At 46.9% G+C, this 17,894-nt stretch overlaps 1 protein-coding gene across 1 annotated transcript in view; it reads left to right on the forward strand.

Moving 5' to 3' along the window:
* DCT (dopachrome tautomerase) overlaps positions 1 to 17,894 on the forward strand; it is a 49,743-nt gene that overhangs the window by 10,959 nt on the left and 20,890 nt on the right. The window contains exon 2 of the mRNA XM_033949222.1: positions 15,799 to 16,098. Within this exon, the coding sequence (XP_033805113.1) occupies positions 15,799 to 16,098 (300 nt within the window). The remainder of the gene's footprint in view (positions 1 to 15,798; positions 16,099 to 17,894) is intronic.

Raw genomic sequence — 17,894 nt, forward strand, 5'->3', positions numbered from 1 at the left:
ATCGTCTACCCACTGCCGAAGCTGGCTTTGGCTCCCTTCTGACATCACTTCCTGGTCGTGTGACCAGGAAGTGACATCAGAGGGGAGCCGGGGCCAGCACAGCAGCAGGCAGAAGATGCTGCTCACGCCGGTGAACATTTCAAGAGGTACATGGGGGCGGGCGCCAATCTCCCTAGCTGTGCCATTGGATAAAATCCTCCCCTCTAATGTCCATGCTAAAAATCTACAGACCATAATCTCCCCAGGGTTGGCATATGTGTCTATACTTTCCAACTGTTCAGGATGCATATAGTCCCTCACTTGTTGTAACACTGCTCATTTGGTGGTGAGCATGGGAGTAGGCCACCTAGGTCTCTTTACTCTATGCTTTCCTATCAATCAATGTACTTCCTTCCTTCTGTTGTGTTTTGAATTATTGTACACCACTCTGAACTCTGTCTCTTCCAGTATATCAAGCTGCAATAAACTTGAAACATTAGGGAAATATTCTGAACATTAGGTCTGTTCAACTAAATTCTGTAAGGTGGGTTGATGCCAAGCTCAGAGATGCCAAGTCTCACTCATTTGGAAGCTTTCTCACTCTCACACTGTATTTTCCACTCATCAAAGCTTCACTGATCTTGGTCACTGCTTTCATGAGAGAGAAGCCTTAAAGAAGTAAACCAAGTGGTCCAACCAGTAGCAAGTTTTTACAGAGACCTCTGGTCAGCAATCATTCCCGATTCACACAGGCTTATGTTTCTTTTCTATGCTTGGGGTTTAACTTGATACCTTGTCAACCTGGGACCCATGATGAAGGCGTGTTAACCGAAACACGGACCGTGTTGGGTCCCTTGGTTTGTTTAGAGGTGGTAATATTAACCGCATTCAATAATTGGTATAATAAACATAGCCTGCATCTTGTACGCTTGTCTGCAGTTTTACTTTGTTTTCCTTTGTGCTGTTTTTTCTTCACTGCAGATTGTGTTGGATTTTCTTTTTGTTTCTCCATGCCCTGTCCCTGTTCCCGTTACTGCAAGTGCCTGTGCTCTGAAACAGATGCACATATTTTTTAACCACTGGGCAGGAGGCCATTTTCAGCTAAATGAAAAATTTACCCAAATTGCTCCCCACTTTGTATTCTTTTAGAGCAGGGGGGTCAAAGTCCCTCCTCAAGGGCCAAAATCCAGTCGGGTTTTCAGAATTTCCCCAATGAATATGCATGAGATCTATTAGCATACAATGAAAGCAGTGCTTGCAAATAGATCTCATGCATATTCATTAGGGAAATCCTGAAAACCCAACTTGATTGCAGCCCTCAAGGAGGGATGTTGATACCTCTGTTTTAGAGGCTCCAAAGAAAATCCAATATCATTTAGGGCTCCTTTTACTAAGGTGCGTTAGGGCCTTAATGCACGGAATAGCGCACGCTAGACCTTAACGCCAGCATTGAGCTGGCGTTATTCTAGAAGTGTACTGCGTGGTCTAGCGCGCGGTAATTTTATGCGTTCACTAAAAACACTAGTGTACCTTAGTAAAAGGAGCCCTTAATGCTGCAAAACAATATAACTCTTAAATCATTCTAGATTTATACTCTGAATGTGCTGTCTGAAAAATTTCACAATTTGGCCTTCACTCTCACTTCTTGGCGTGGTAAACCTCACTCTTTGACATGGTTCGCCCTTGTCATCTGTGCAAGCTTCTTCATGTCTAGATATGACCTTAGCTGTTCTGGAACAAATAAAACCAAGTACTGTATCTGATACCTTGCTATTTAATTATACATTTGCATGGGTATAATGTAAGGCACTAATGCCAAATTTTCTGCCTCATCAAGACATTCCTTTCTTGTCTTTTGGATGACATGAGCTACATCCAGAAATATCTATATTTTCTTTCCCAAAAATAGGTTACCATATTTTTTATTTATTTCTATACCACATAATCCAAAGCTTTTGGCATTTCACAAGAGAACATGCATAATAAATCAAGCAGAGACAAAACATAAACATATTAATCTGATGCAGAAAATAGAGAGGATGGATTGAGACATCCGGGTTTTACTTCCAATGAAATCAACTCCTGCAAGGCTGCTTTCTTATTGCTGCAGCAGAGTATCTGCAATGAAGGAGCCCACCCCTGCCTGTGGGTAATCTCTTCAGGCTATTTTGGTTTTAAGAACATAAGAATTGCCATACTGGGACAGATCAAAGGTCCACCAAGCCAAGTATCCTGTTTCCAGCAGTAGCCAACCCAGGTCCCAAGTACCTAGCTAGACCCCCAAGTAGTAAAACAGATTTTATGCTGCTTATCCTTGGAATAAGCAGTGGATTTCCCCAAGCCATCTCAATAATGACCTATGGACTTCTCTTTTAGGAAATTATCCAAGCCTTTTTTACACTCCACTAAGCTAACTGATTTCACCACATTCTCCGACAACAAATTCCAGAGTTTAATTACATATAGTGTGAAGAAATATTTTCTCCAGTTTATTTTAAATCTATTACTTAGTAGCTTCATCGCATAACCCTTAGTCCTAGTATTTTTGGAAAGAATGAACAAGCGAGTCACATCTAACCTTTCCACTCTACTCAGTATTTTATAGACCTCTATCATATCACCCCTGAGTCATCTCTTCTCCAAGCAGAAGAGCCCTAGCCGCTTTAGCCTCTCCAAATAGGGAAGTCATCCCAAACCTTTTATCATTTTCTCCCCAATGCTTGTCCATGTCTTAGATGAACCAGGGTAGAATGTTTAGAGGGAGTGAGTTCACTATGCTGTGACTCTTCAGAAAGCTGAACAAGAAAGCTGGCAATCTGTTGTTGAATTGGAGGAGGGATGAAAATAACTTGTGGGTAACCTTGTACAGTTCCTTTTCTCTTAGGAACCATAGGAAATTTTAAAAAAAGAGGCAATAAAGCACTTATGTTCCACTTATGTCAAATATTAAAGCTACAGCTTCCCTCATAGACAGCCTAATGCCGCCATCATGGCTCTACCCCTGCACCTAAGGACTGATTTTATGAAAGGATACCTTGGAGAGGGTGAACAATCTCTCTTTCTCTACTAAGTCAATTCCCTTCAGTATCTTGAATGGTTCGATCATGTCCCCTCTTAGTCTGGCTTCTGGCTGGTTAAGTTTACTGTTCATGGCTAACCAGTCATTTTCAGTGGCACTTATAAACAATGGCAAAACTTAGCAGCAGGTAGGTGCACTGGCAGTGGCGTACCAAGGGGAGGGCGGTCTTCCCTGGGTGCACGCCTTAGGGGGTGCACAGCCGGCCAGGTACGGGTTGTCCCGTGTTGGTCCGCACAGGGCCGGCAAGATCGGATTGGGGCCATCGGCAGCAACAGGGCTGCATCGGCGCCCCCCCCCCCATGATGCAATGTAAGATCGGCAATGGGCCCCCTGGCACTCAAGATTGGCAATGGGCCTCCTTCTCCCCCTGGCATCAACAGCACTTCAGATCGGCAACCGCGGTGCTCAGGCCAAAGCTTCCCTCTGACTCAGCTTCCTGTTTCCGCCCAGGCAGTTCGAGTCAGAGGGAAGCTTTGGTCTGAGCACTGCAGTTACTGATCTGAATACTGTTGATGCCGGGGGGAGAAGGAGGCCCTTTGTCGAACTTGAGTGTCATCGCGGGGAGGGGGGGGGGCTTGCCGATCTTGTTGCCAAAATCGGAAAGAAAGGTGAGAGGAAGGGAGAGAGATGGGCCTGTGGTGGATGGAGAGATTGAAAGAAGGGGGCAGATGATGCAAGTGGGGGGAAAGAGAGAGAAGAGGCAGATGATAGAAGTGGGGGGAAAGAGAGAGAAGGGGCAGATGATGGAAGTGGGAAGAAGGGGAAGAGAGAAGAGGGCAAATGATGGACGTGGGAGAAGAAGCAGATAATAGAAGTGGGGAGAGAGAAGAGGGCAGATGATGGAAGTGGGAAGAAGGGAGAGCAAATCCTGAATGGAAGTGGAGAGAGAGAACACATACTGAATGGAAAGAGAGATAAAGAAAAAGGACATATGCTGGATGGGGGAAGAAGATAGAGTTAGTGAGATAGTGGAGGGGTGAAGAAAAGGGGTGGCATGCTGTGGGTAGACACAGTGAAAAGAGGGAAACTGAGAACTGCATAGTAAGAAAGAATTTAATTTAGACGGAGGCAGAAAATAAAGAAGGAAGACCAGAGAAGAAAAGGGTAGAGAGAGAGGAGAGAGAATGGGGAAGGATACAGAGATATCAGATCTGAGCGGAGGAAATGAGAAGAGAGAGATGCTAAAAACCACAGGGGGGGAGGGAAAGAGAGATGAAAGGAGAAAGATGCCACACCATGAGGGAACAGAGGGAAGATGATGGATGCCAGATCAAAGGGGGGTCTAGAGGACAGACGGCAGGGGGGAATCAGACAGTTTCTGGAAGAGGCAGACAGTGGATGGAACGGGCAGATGCTGGATTGAAGAGACAGGGCAGACGCTGGAAGGAAAAGAGTGAAAAGAAGATAAAAGCAGAAACCAGAGACAGCAAAAGGTAGAAAAAAATTATTTTATTTGTATTTTGTCATTAGAATATATCAGATTTGAAATATATATTGTGGCCAGGCAGGATCCATGCCTACCTTGATCACAGTGGTTTCCCGGCTGCCCACCAGGGGGAGCCAGAATGAAGTGAGACCTGAGAGCCAGCCGAGTGACTATTAACTAGATCACCACCGGAGGAGCCAGAGAGAGGAACAGATCCCTACTGACTCAGGCAGAGTAGGGCGTGTCCCTCCCCTAGGAAAAACCAGCAGTCTGGAACAAGCTGTTGGGCAGGATAGGGAGGAAGCTGAGAGCTCTCTCCCCCGAGGACCTCCCTGGCTCAAGCAAGTGTAATGGCTGTACACCCATGGAGGTTGAAAAATCTGGAACCTTACCAGATTTAACAGCAGCTGAGGAGAAGACTCCCATGGAGCTTCAAATGGAGCTTCCTATTGAAGGGGTATGTGAAGCCAGTGAACCGATGGAGGTGGGAGTAACAATCAAATCGGACTAAGCAAAGACTGAGTTTTTGTGTATTTCTAATTTTTGACTGGTTCTTTTCCTGCTCCTAGTCACTTTCAAAGACTTTTCTGGACTGTGTTTTTGCTTGTGAAACTCAGAGAGAGTTGGGGGGGATAAGTTTGCTGACACCCGGGAGGGAGTTTTGAAAGCTGTTTGTGCGCTTTTTGGAAAGGCAAACTTAGACCACTCCTCTGTACCTAGCCTGGATATTTTGTTAGGCTGGAGGTTTCTTTTTGGTTTATGATTTGGGACCAGGAAGACTGAAAGTTTAAAAAAACACACAATTTTGCAGAAACTGTTTGGAGTGTGATGAACTGCACTTACCTGAGCTCTGCTTGGGAGCAGACTTAGGTGGAAAAGAAGCTTTGGGAAAAGTGAGAAATCCTGAAAGCTGCCAGAGTTTTTATTCTGGCCCTTTTTTCTTTTGTTCTGGACATTTATTTGTTTGTTAAGCTCTGAGCCATTCTGATTTGTGGAACATTATGACTTTATTTTGAACAGTAAATTTGCATATTGCCATTCTACAGCCGTGTCTGTGGTTTTAATTCCAGTTCCTTTAGAAAACCTGCAGGGTGACTCCAGTCCGGGTCACACGCTGGTGCATGTTTTGTTGGTGGCCACCGAGAGCACTGCTGAGCCTCAGCCTAGGGCTGCAGTGGGGCTACAATATCCTGCTAGAGACATAACTGGGGACTGCAAAGCCCAGGCAGTGCTTCTTTAGCTTCGAGCTGGCTTAGGGCTCTCTCGGACCAGGGGGCACTCCCCTAACACTATTCCTGTCATGTGTGACTGCAGTATTCTGTTAGCATGATATTTCTGTGTAGAATCCTATATAATAAAATGCTAGCCGCGCATGCGCACTCCTATCTGCGTGTTCCGTGATCAGTAGGTCTGTGGCCGCAGGAGTGCATATGCGCGAATCCCCAGCACCTACCTACACTCGCTGGAAGGACTGGACCCCAGCGCTGGACATCCTGCTCTCCTGTCGGCTCCTCTCACGAGCCACACCAGCGTCGGAGAAGGCTTCCGACGCTGGCGGGGATCAAGAGGAGCCACGGCGACACCTCAAGGGGCTGGAAGGGAAGCGCCGAAAAAAGACTCCAGTCGCTACTTTCTTCGTGGTCCCGACTTCAAACGCCGATTCAAGCAGCGTGTGCAGCACTCTACACACGCTGCTTCGGGGCCTTCTACTGCCCTGATTTGCTCTGCCGCGTCTCTGATGATGTCATCAGGGACGTGCCAGACTAAATCAGGGCAGTAGAAGGCCCCGAAGCAGCGTGTGTAGAGTGCTGCACACGCTGCTGGAGTCGCAGGTTTGTCGGGAAAGGGGAGCAAGAGAGAAGACATGCACAGGCACTTGCAGCAGGGGCTTAGAGGGCAAGAGAGCTGCAATTGGACAGACTGAGGAAGGAAATGTACAGATAAAGAAGAGTTGAGACTGAAGAAGGAAAGAAAATTGGAGAGACTGAGGTAGGAAATGTTCAGATAAAGAAGGGCTAAGACTGAAGAAAGAAAGAAAATTGAAGAGACTGAGGTAGGAAATGTTCAGAGAAAGAAGAGTTGAGCCTGAAGAAGGAAAAAAAATAGGAATAAATACCTACAGGGAAACACAAGATCAGGAGCATACAGAGAAAAAAATACAGCATGGATGTTTGCAGGAATAAGGAACACATAGAGAAAGTAGAGTAGAGACCCCTGCAAGAAGAGGCAAAGAGACTGGGGATGAGAAAGAGAGCAGACATGCTTGCAGGAGAAAAAGCGAGGCAGTGATGTTACAGCTGGAGAGTGCAAAGTGAGGAAGAAAGCAGAAACAGTGCTACACAGGGAAATGGAGGGGGAGAGAGACAGAAAGGAAAAAAAAAAAAAGACAGACATATATTCTAGCACCCGTTAATGTAACGGGCTTAAAGACTAGTTCTGTAATAATTTGGCTTGTTCAGTTTTCTTGATAGTAGAGGGGATATATGTGAAGGGGAGGGGAGACAGGGGTTTTGTTGGTCCTTGCTCTGTATATTTATATTTATAAAATGACAATTGTACAGAATATTGTTTCTTTTTATACTTTAATAAAATACGTTCAATATAAAATCATAACTTAGGCTTGTGCGGATGGGATCAGATGGTTTGCGGGGACCGAGCTTGCGGAGACGGGGCGAAAATGTGGGTTTTTTAAAATTTCATTCATAGCAGTTTGCCGATCCACAAAATAATTCTTTTATTTCTGCCGGTCCATGGGTGTAAAAAGATTGAAAAACACTGCTCTAGAGCAGAGTCGGCAGCTGCGCTGAGGTGCAGGTAGGTCTCGTCTGCCGGCTTTACTACGGAAGAAGTAAGTTACGTTGGAGGGGGTGGACCCAGCAGAGGCAGTCATTGTGGGTCCTTGCCGCAACTCCCTGCGTCTGTTGGGTCAACCCCCTCCTACATAACTTACTTCTTCTGGAGCAAAGCCTGCAGACGAGTCATCGTGGGACCTTCAAGCATGTGGCTGCCGACTCCAGAGCTAGTACATCGGAGTTGGGTGGACTGGCCACCGGCAGCTACATCCTTTCCCCCCATCATGTGGGAAAGGAGCAGGACTGCTGGAATGAAAGAGTGGTACAGGGAGAGAAAGGGTGCAGGGTGGTATGGAAGGGTGGTGCTGATGGAATTCATGTACAGGGAAAGGGGAGAGAGACATAAGGGGGAAGGATACTGGATGGGATTGGATTGGAGGGAAAGAAAGGGGGCAGATGCTGATTGAATAGGGGTGGATGGAGAGAGAAAGAGCAGACATTGGATGGTAGTGTGGCGGGTAGAGGGGGAGCCTATGCTGGATGGAAGTGTGGATGGGAGAGATAAGGGAGCAAATACAGGAAGGAAATGGGAGGAGAGAAAGAGGGGAGCAGACGATGGAAGTGGACAGAGAGAGGAGAAGGTACTAGATGGAAGGGGTAGAGAAAGAGGGCACATGATGGAAGGAGGTCACATGATGGGGGAAAAAGGATTGAGTTAGGGAAATACTGGAGGAGGTGAGGGAAAGAGGTGGTGAGCTGTAAGTAGACAGTAAAAAAGGAAATTGATGAGAGGGTAGTAAGAACATAATCTAGATGGATGCAGAAAATAAATTGAAAAGGAAAATGAGGGAAGAAAGGGATTGCAGAAGAGAGGTGTGGGAGAGGGAAGGAGAGGAGAGAGATGAAAGACCAATGGGGGTGAAAGGAGAGATGGAAGGGGGAGGCATACAGTTTCTGGAAGGGGCATAGAAGGAGAGGAGATGCCATATAGGGGCAGAGAGACAGCAGACAGTGGATGGAAGGAAGAGAGTAACAAGATGAGGAAAGCAGAAACCAGAGAAGACAAAGGTAGAAAAAATGTTCTATTTATTTATTGCTTTAGGAGACATGTGTCACTGTTTCTGTGGTGTTGCATTGTATGCAGAGTCTAGCTTCTTGCTGGTTCAATTTAACCTTTGTCTATGTATTTCTATTTTATCCCCCCTTTTACAAAACTATGGAGCGTTTTTTAGCGCCAGCCATGGTGGTAGCAGCTCTGATGCTCAGAATTCTATGAGCGTCAGAGCTGTTACCACCGTGGCTAAAATCCACACTACAGTTTTGTAAAAGGGGGAGGGGTTAGTTTGTGATGACATATTCCATACCAGGCAAAGGTGTTTTCTGTGTTCTGTGTGTTCGAAAGACATGGTTTTCTGTTAGGATTGACAGTGTAGGATTGATCTGTACTAGTCTGGCTGGTTTAGTTTTACAATGGATATATTGATGTTGTACTGCTCACTGCAGTATGTAAGATGCTGCCTTTTCCTAGGTACTCTTGTGTGACGTGTGGATTGTTACTAAAAATCATGTTTTTTGTACAGATGGGGGGTGTTAAAAAATGATGGGCCGGGGGCGTGGCCGTGCAGAGCGCAGGAAGGACGTGCTTTCCCTGAGCTCCGCTGTTCTCCCTCTGCACCGGCCCTTGTAAGCAAAAATCTCTGACCGAAATTACCCCAGCATTTGCATCGGTGTGACCGCAGTTTTATGGACAAATTTGTCCAGAAAGGAACCACGGAGATGGCGACTAAAGGCGGCAGGAAGGAGCGCGAAAAGCTGAGGTCGGGACCCGGGGCCGACGGCAAGATGGCGGGCGCAACGGAAGCCGCGGATGCCACGTGTGAGGACATGGTTGCCAGGATCACGGAGGCGGTGGTGCTGGCCTTGGGAACCCGGCTGGATCAAGTAACAGAATCGCTGGCGACATTATCTGCTTCTGTGACCACTTTTAATAACAGGGTGACTGAGGTGGAGCATCGAGTGAGTAATGCAGAGGATTCTCTCACTCTGGTGCAGGAGGAACTGCGCCAGCTCAAAAGCACAGTACAGAGCACATCGGAAAAAACTGGAGGACCTGGAGAATCGCTCCAGGCGTAATAACTTGCGTCTGGTGGGCATCCCAGAGTCGGTGCCAGACTCGGACTTACTTGCTGTTCTGGAAAAATGGCTGGCGGAGGAGTTGCTGGCGTCCCCTGCATTTGGCCCACTCAGGATTGAGAGGGCCCACAGATTGGGAAGAAAACAGGAGGGGTTGCCTAAACCCAGAGTAGTGATTATAAGAATCTTGAACTTTGCTATCAAGGATTTGCTTTTGAAAAACTTTAGACACCGGAAAGATCTCTTGTTCCAGAACCATAAGATTCTACTGTTCCAGGACTACTCGGCGCAAGTGGCAGCTCTGCGGAGGGGATTTTCGCCTGTCTGCAAAATCTTGGTGGACAAGCAGCTGCGATTTACTCTACAATTTCCTGCCAAACTACGGGTCCTTTACAATGGACAACCGGTAGTGTTTGACACGAGTGCTGCGGCCCGAACGCAGCTGAATATCTGGTTCCCGGATCTGGTGACCCGCACTTGAGAGGTTATTCTTGTTTCCTGCACATGTTTACCTGTGGCTACAGGGCTGCTGAAGAGAGTTGCGAGCCCCTTCGGGGGCTACCAGATGGTTTTTCTGCACTGTGTTATATATCTGGTCATCAGGGACAGAGAGACTTTGTCCTAGTTCTAAATGCTTGCTTATAGAGTATAAAATGGTGGGCTTTCCCTCCTCTGGGTCTGAGGGGGTGGGAAGCTTCGGTTTTCTTTTGGCTGTTATCACAGGCCGGGATGGGGCACTGTATTGACCTATCAACATGCCTGGTTACCTGTTAAGAGCGTTGTTGACTTTGTTATATGACTTGCTGGGAAACTGGTTTCAAGGGTCGGGGGAGGGGGGGCTAGGGCCGTTAGGTGTTCCTCTGTTGGAGTGGTGGATTCTGGTGGGTTGGGGATGGGTGGGGGGAAGGATTGGGGTGAGTGAGTGGAGGGGGGAGGGGGGAGGCCTGTATGGTGTTGGCATGGATAGGGATGATAAAAGGTTAGTTGTTCGGTTGCTGGGGGGAGGGCTGGGACTCCTGGCAACGGGTTATTTCTCCTTTGTTCTGAGGGTTCACTTGATTTTAATGTGGGATGTTACCTAAGCGGGGAGTGCGCTGTGTGACTTGGAATGTATCGGGCATAAATTCCCCTGTTAAGCGGACTAAGATTTTACAACACTTAGCAAGACACCAGGCAGACATTGTGGGGTTGCAGGAGACCAAACTTAGTGAAACGGAGCATGGCAAACTGAGAAGATCGTGGGTAGGCCAGTGTTACTCGGCCTCCTCACCTAAGACAAAGGCCGGGGTGGCCTTGCTGATCCACAAAGCGATCCCCTTTGTACAGTCACGAGTACTTTCTGACCCAGAGGGCCACTATGTCATAGTTCTGGGTACGCTGTCCCATCGTCCGGTGATTTTGGTATCAGTGTATGCCCCCAACAGTGCACAAAGGGCTTTTTACAAGAAGCTTTTGGGGGTTCTATTGTCTATCTCACAGACGCCGGGGGTCCCTCTGATAGTTCTGGGGGACTTCAATTCTGTTTTGGATCCTGTGTTGGATTCCACTAGGGGAGACCTTCGGCCGTCGGGTAGATCTGACAATGGGCTGCAGGCGTGGATGGATGCTTTGGAACTTGTGGATGTGTGGAGAACTCTGCACCCAGGAGAAAAGGATTATACCCATTCTGCCAGAGCGCATGATTCCTCATCTAGAATTGATTTTGTTTTCCTCTCCCGTTTTTTCTTTTCAGAGGTCCATGACTCAGTAATAGGTGCATTGGTCATTTCCGACCACACTCCGGTGTGGATGGATGTGAGTCTGACAGGGGACACCCAGGGTGGAGGGAGAGGGTGGCGATTTCCGGTAGCCTTATATACAGATCCTGATTTCAAAGCATACCTTGAGCAGCAGTGGCGAGACTATGCAGAGTTTAACAGTGGGCATGTTGCGGAGGGGTGTCTTTTCTGGGAGGCAGCGAAGGCGGTGCTCCGAGGTGCAGTGTTGGCTTACAGCGCACGCAGGAAAAAATTAATGGCAGCTAAAATCTTGGCCCTTGAGCGTAGGGTTCGAGAGAGCAGGCTTTTGGCCCTCCGCTCCCCTACGGGGTCCCATAAACGGGAATTTCAGATGGCACAATCAGCGCTCCATGCCCTACTGCACGAACGTGCCCAAAAAACCCTTTTTTATTATAAGTATAGATTGCATCGTTTTGGCAACAAACCAGGCAGAATGTTGGCTCAGTTGACTAAGACCCGGGGGGGGTTCTCCTCCATTACCTCTCTTAAGGACTCTGGGGGGCAGTTGGTTACGGCGCAATCCCATCTCGAGCGGCTTTTTGTTTCATTTTATAGCTCTCTTTACTCTGCGGAGGTGGTGGATAGGGAGGTATCGATTCAAGAATACTTAGACTCTCTTCCCTTACCTAGCCTCTCAGGGGCAGATAGCGAGAGCCTGGCCTCCCCAATCACTCGGGAGGAGGTGCTTGGGGTAATCAAAAGCCTTCCTCTTTGCAAGTCCCCGGGTCCGGACGGCTATAGTGGGGAGTTTTATCGCTTACTGCAGGGCCACGTGGCTGACCCGCTGAGACGATACTTTCAACAGTCTGTAGACGGGGGAGGTTTCCCAGCTGGATCCAACCGGGCGTTGATCACAGTCCTGCCTAAACCTGGAAAGGACCCTCTATTGGTGGAGTCCTACCGCCCCATTTCACTTATCAATGTTGATTTAAAAATCTTGGCCCGAATTTTGGCTAATAGGCTGGCCCCATTGGTTCCTTCATTGGTAGGGGTGGAACATGCGGGCTTTGTGAAGGGGAGGCAGGCGGGACATAATGTTCGTAAGCTCTTGATTGCCTTGGCACATTGTGAATCTAGGAAAAAGCAGGCCTTGGCCATTAGTTTCGACTCCGAGAAGGCCTTTGATCGGGTTGAGTGGGCCTTTCTTTTCCCGCTGTTACAACGATATGGGGTGGCGGGGTTCTTTATGGGGGCTCTCCGTGCCTTGTATTCTAATCCGGAGGCGGCGGTGCTGGTCAATGGGCGGACGTCCTCGGTCTTTTCCCTACGGCGAGGCACCAGGCAAGGTTGCCCCCTGTCGCCATTGCTTTATATTTTATTTTTGGAACCCTTATTGCTATGTATTCGCAATCATCCCTCGATCGTGGGTGTGGAGGTTGGTGGCTCCTCCCTACGATGTATGGCTTTCGCAGATGATATCATGGTCCTACTTACGGATCCGGTCTTGCATCTTTCTCCTTTGTTGGATCTGTTTACTGCATTTGGGGAGCTCTCGGGTCTTAAGCTCAATATAACTAAGTCTGAGGCACTGCCTATTCATTTGAATGTTGCTCATCTTTGGTCAGATTTCCCAATGAAAGAGGCATCTTTACAGGTGAAATATTTGGGAGTCTTCATCCCTGCTTCTTTATCTCGCCTTTATGAGATAAATGTACGACCTCTGCTTCGACGGTCCATTGAGAGCCTCCGCCTGTGGGGAGCTCTACCGGTTTCTCTGGCGGGTCGCATTTTCTTATACAATATGATGATAGTGCCGCGATGGTTATACCTCCTCCAGACTTTACCAATCTGGTTGCGCAGGGTGGACCTGGAGGAATTGTATAGTGCTTTGAGGGTGTTTCTGTGGAGGGGGCGACGGCCCCGACTGCCCCTGCGGGTCTTGATGTTATCAGAAGAGCAGGGGGGTTTTGGCCTATTAGACTTACGAGCCTATAATCTAGCGTGTGGTATGAGATTTGTCCGGGATTGGTGCCTGGAGAGCTCCACCTTCTTGACTTTCTCGGTGGAAAGGGATTTTTTGTATCCGGTTTCCGGATTGTTCCTGCTACATGCACCCTCGGCCTTACTAGACCCCTTACAACGGGGACATGTGGTCTGGACTTATATGAGACTCATCTGGAAATTGCTCTGCAAACATCTGGGAGTAAATTACGGGGCTTCTCCCATGTTACCATTTGTGGGGAATCCCCAGTTTAGCCCGGGCAGTGACAATCGGGTATTTCGGCTCTGGCATTCCCGGGGAATCCGTAGGATTGGGGATGTACTTGATGATCGCGGGGCCATTCTCTCCGCCGCCGGACTGGCGTCCCTATATGGATTGGATCGAGTGGATGTTTTTAGCTATATGCAACTTAGCCATTATGTGTTATGTCTGGATGAGCCCGCCCGGAGTGATTCGGTGGCAAAGGGATTGGGTCAATGTCTGGCTTTATGGGAGGACACAGCTCCGTGCCTTCGATACTATGTCACTGAGCTACAGATGCCTTTATCAACAGAGAGGGCTGACTTGCTGGCTGAGGCATGGAGCGCTGATCTGGGGTGCAATATTACGTCCCAAATGCTTTCTCATTGTTTTGCTTCCCTGCGTACTCTTTCCTGTAGCATGTTACATAGAGAACAGGAATACAAATTCCTCCAGAGAGCGTTTATCTCTCCACGGAGGGCCTACAGCGCGGGTTTTGCGGAACATGCGTGCTGCCCCAAATGCTCTGCGAGCTCCGCTACCTTGGGACATATGTTTTGGGGCTGCCCACAGATACAGGTTTTTTGGAAGCGGGTATGGGCCTTCCTGGCTTCTCTCTCTATCAAGATGCCAGCGAGTACTCCAGCTATTGCGCTTTTTTATGATGGAGAGGCTCTCTCCAGTTGTTCAGGGGGGCAGCAATTATTTGTGTTCAAGGCTCTGCTCCTGGCTAAGAAGGCCATCCTGATATTCTGGCGAGTTTCCTCTATACCATCTCTTTCTCAGTGGCACGGGTCCCTTTTTGAGTTAGCACTTATAGAGCGTAGGATGGTGGGGACTCATGATGAGGGTCGATGGACCAGATTTCAGGATGTGTGGGAGGGATACTGGTTATCCCTTTCTCATAGGGAGCGGAGTTTGTTACTGAACAGTTAAACGTTAGGGCCGTGTTGTACTGGATGGGGGATTATGCGCTCCTTCTCCTTGTTCCTGACGAGATTGACTCTTTGACACAGTTCTTCCTTCTTTCCTTCCTTTTTCCTTCCTTTTTCCTTTTCTCTATTCACTATTGACAGGTTTATACGCCATACGGGTCTGGGATTTGGGGGGGGGTCTGGGGAAGGGGGTGGGGGGTTCTAGGAGGGGGGTGGAGGGGGTTTAAGAAAAACTTTAGTATTGGGCAGCTGTGGACTTGTGTTTATATGCACTTGTGGTACTCCAGTTGTGTTTGTATTTTGGTGTTACTGATTTGTACCTGTACTGCATTGTACTATATATTGTTGTCTTTGCCCAATAAAGAAATATTAATTTAAAAAAAAAAAAAAAATGATGGGCCCTGGGTGTCACATATTCTAGGTACGCCACTGCCTACTGGTGTCTAAGTTAATTGAGAAACACCATTTAAAATGACAAAAAAATGATCAAATTAAAGTATCTACTGGTGCCTACATAAAAGGTGCTGAAATCGCACCTATGTAGGCACTTTACGGCGCTTAATGCCATTATGGATGTGGCTAATGACAGAAGTAGCATTAGACACCATAAAGGGCTATGTAACTGTTTATGAGTATATGTCATGGGTGTTTTTGATTTGTATGTGACTTGTAAACAACCAAGAACATTTGGATTGAGTGGCTAATAAATCTAGGAAAGAAAGATGAAAACTGAATAATATTAGGCCAGGAAATGGAGAGAGTAAAAGGCACAGAGAGACTCCTAGGAAGAGAAACGGGGAAAAAAATATTTTAAAGGCCCAATTTAAGAATCTTTTCCCCCCTATAGATACAGTCTTAGTAAATCAGGCCCTAAAGCAGCTGCAGCAGCCTTGGAGCCTGAATCCCCCCCGAAAAAAATTTTAGAAGCCAGCTGCTGTTTTGCCATTGGTTTTCCTCCCCTTTCCCTCCGCCACTCTATCATTCTCTGTGAGGATGACAGGAAGGTTGAGAGAGCTCGCAACTACTGGCTCCTAAGTTTTTGAATTGGTCCCTCACTCCAAAGATAATTTATCAAGGCCTGCCTTAAGCTATACCTCATAAGTCAATTTTGATGGCCACTCAGTGATTGGGGATCATTCCTGCCCAGGGGCCCACTATACAACCAGGTATGGACTGGTAGGTCCCCAGGGGTGGGTTGGGATGGAGTCCATTGGAGGCTGCGGGTCTGATCAAGGGAGGTGCAACACTATTACTGCTTGACACTGGCACTGGCCTATGAAGCCACATTCTGCCGGGACTGGGTAGTAGCATCAAAGGAGGAAGGAGAGAACTGGCCAGGGGATGACGCATAGATCAGAGCAGGGCATGGGCTGGCGGCATCCTTAATCTCTTGAGCCGGCCCTGCATGCACTGTAGTTCCTAAGGAACAGAATTCCATAGTTTTAGTCTCCATATGTGGAATCATAAACTGAGCTTATTTCTTTTTCCATCTAGGAAACTTTGCTGGCTATAACTGTGGAGACTGCAAATTTGGGTGGACTGGCCCAAGCTGTGATCAAAGAAAACCATCAGTTGTTCGGAAAAACATCCATTCGTTGACACCTGAAGAGAGAGAGCAGTTCTTAGAGGCATTAGACCTTGCCAAGAATACGGTTCACCCAGACTATGTGATAGCCAAGCAGCACTGGCTTAGTCTGCTTGGGCCTAATCGAACAGAGCCACAAGTGGCAAATGTTAGCATTTATAACTATTTTGTGTGGCTCCACTACTATTCAGTCAGGGACACACTGTTAGGTGGGTGATGTGTTTTTCTGTTTAACTTGAAATAAGCTGACTTTGGTAAAACTGAGGCCAAAATCCTTTAGAAACAGTGGACCTGAAATTCAAAGCAAATTGAAGAACACTTTTCCAAAATTCACTCACTCACTTTCAGGCAACATTCATTTACTGTACAAGGGGCCGCTGAAAAGTTCTCAGCCCAACAAACAAAGTTGGGGCAGTCTCTCCATTGAGGGCCATACACTTAGTCCAGTAGTTGTCCACTTTTTTTCGTTCTGTTGGAAAAATGCGTAATGAAAAAATGGAAAATCACTGAACTAAATGTATAGCCCTCGATGGAGACTGCCCCAACTGTGTTGGTTGGGCTGAGGACTTTTCAGCGTCCCCTCGTAGCTTATTCCTATTCATGAGTTTCGGCACAGGAATACGCTAAAATAAACGTAGCTTGCCTTGGTGAATGAAATGAATTGCATAGATCAAAACTGACAAAAAATCCAGATTGAATAAATTTGGAAAGGTGCTCTTCAATTCTATAACTGGTCACATGCAGTTATCTGTGCCTCGTGTGCCCATGTGCACAGAAAACACACCACGCGTATAACTTTTAAGAAAGGTTTGGACAAGTTCCTGGAGGAAAAGTCCATAATCTGTTATTGAGAAAGACAAGGGGGAAGCCACAGCTTGCCCTGTATTAGTAGCATGGAATATTGCTGCATCTTGAGTTTTGGCCAGATACTAGTGACCTGGATTGGCCACTGCGAGAATGGGCTACTGGGCTTGATGGGCCATTGGTCTGACCCAGTAAGGCTATTCTTATGTTAGTGTACTGCTTGCTGTTCTATAAGAGAGCATATCAGTGCTATAACTACAATGGTGGTGGGCGTGTGGGTACAATATGGGAGGGGCATGGATTTGTCTCCAATTAATAGACACAACTTATAGAACACTAAAAATCACATATGTTTCTTAGCATATTTAGGTGCACTTGTTTCCGCTACTACTGTATTCTATAACAGACTAAGGGCTCCTTTTACAAAGGTGCGCTAGCGTTTTTAGCGCTCGCACCAGATTAGCGCACGCTAGCAAAAATATTACCGCCTGCTTAAAAGGAGGTGGTAGCGGCTAGCGCGCGCTATTCCGCGCGTTAAAGCCCTAATGCACCTTTGTAAAAGGAGCCCTAAGGGTGCCTTGTTATGAAACTGTCCCCAATTTGCTTTTCTGTATATTTTCAAATATTGCTTGGATAAAATAAGATTCAATTTAAAAAAAACTGAGTCTCAAAGCTTCTGATACAGACTTAAAGTGTATCAAGTACTCAATAAGCCCCATTTGTTAACACTGGCTGTTAAACAGGTCGGGAAAAACAGATCAGAGAATAACTCAGAATCTGAGAAAAGTCTGTTCTTCAAAAACCTGCAAAGATTTGAAAGTAGGTGCCTTAAAACAATGCCAGCAACAGAAGCATGAGTTGAATGAAGTCCGTCCCTAAAACCCTCCCCCAACAGTACTTATCTTAAAATAGACGAGTCAATTCAGAGCTCCTCGCTTCTCAATCGTTCACCAAAAGAATAAATTTGTAATCCACTCGTATTAGGGAAGAGAATCCAAAATCTGCGGCTGTTGGAGGAGGGTTTAGAAATGGACTACATTCAACTACGTGTTTGTTTTGCAGGTATTGTTTTAAGGATCCTACTTTCAAATATTTGCAGTCAGGATTTTTAAAGGACAGACTTTTCTCTGATTCTGTTTTTCCCAACCTGTTTAAGAGCCAATGATAATAAATAATAAATGGTGCATTATTGAGTACTTGA

The sequence above is a fragment of the Geotrypetes seraphini genome, chromosome 6 (genome assembly GCF_902459505.1).
Source record: "Geotrypetes seraphini chromosome 6, aGeoSer1.1, whole genome shotgun sequence".
Taxonomy (NCBI): Eukaryota; Metazoa; Chordata; class Amphibia; order Gymnophiona; family Dermophiidae; genus Geotrypetes; species Geotrypetes seraphini.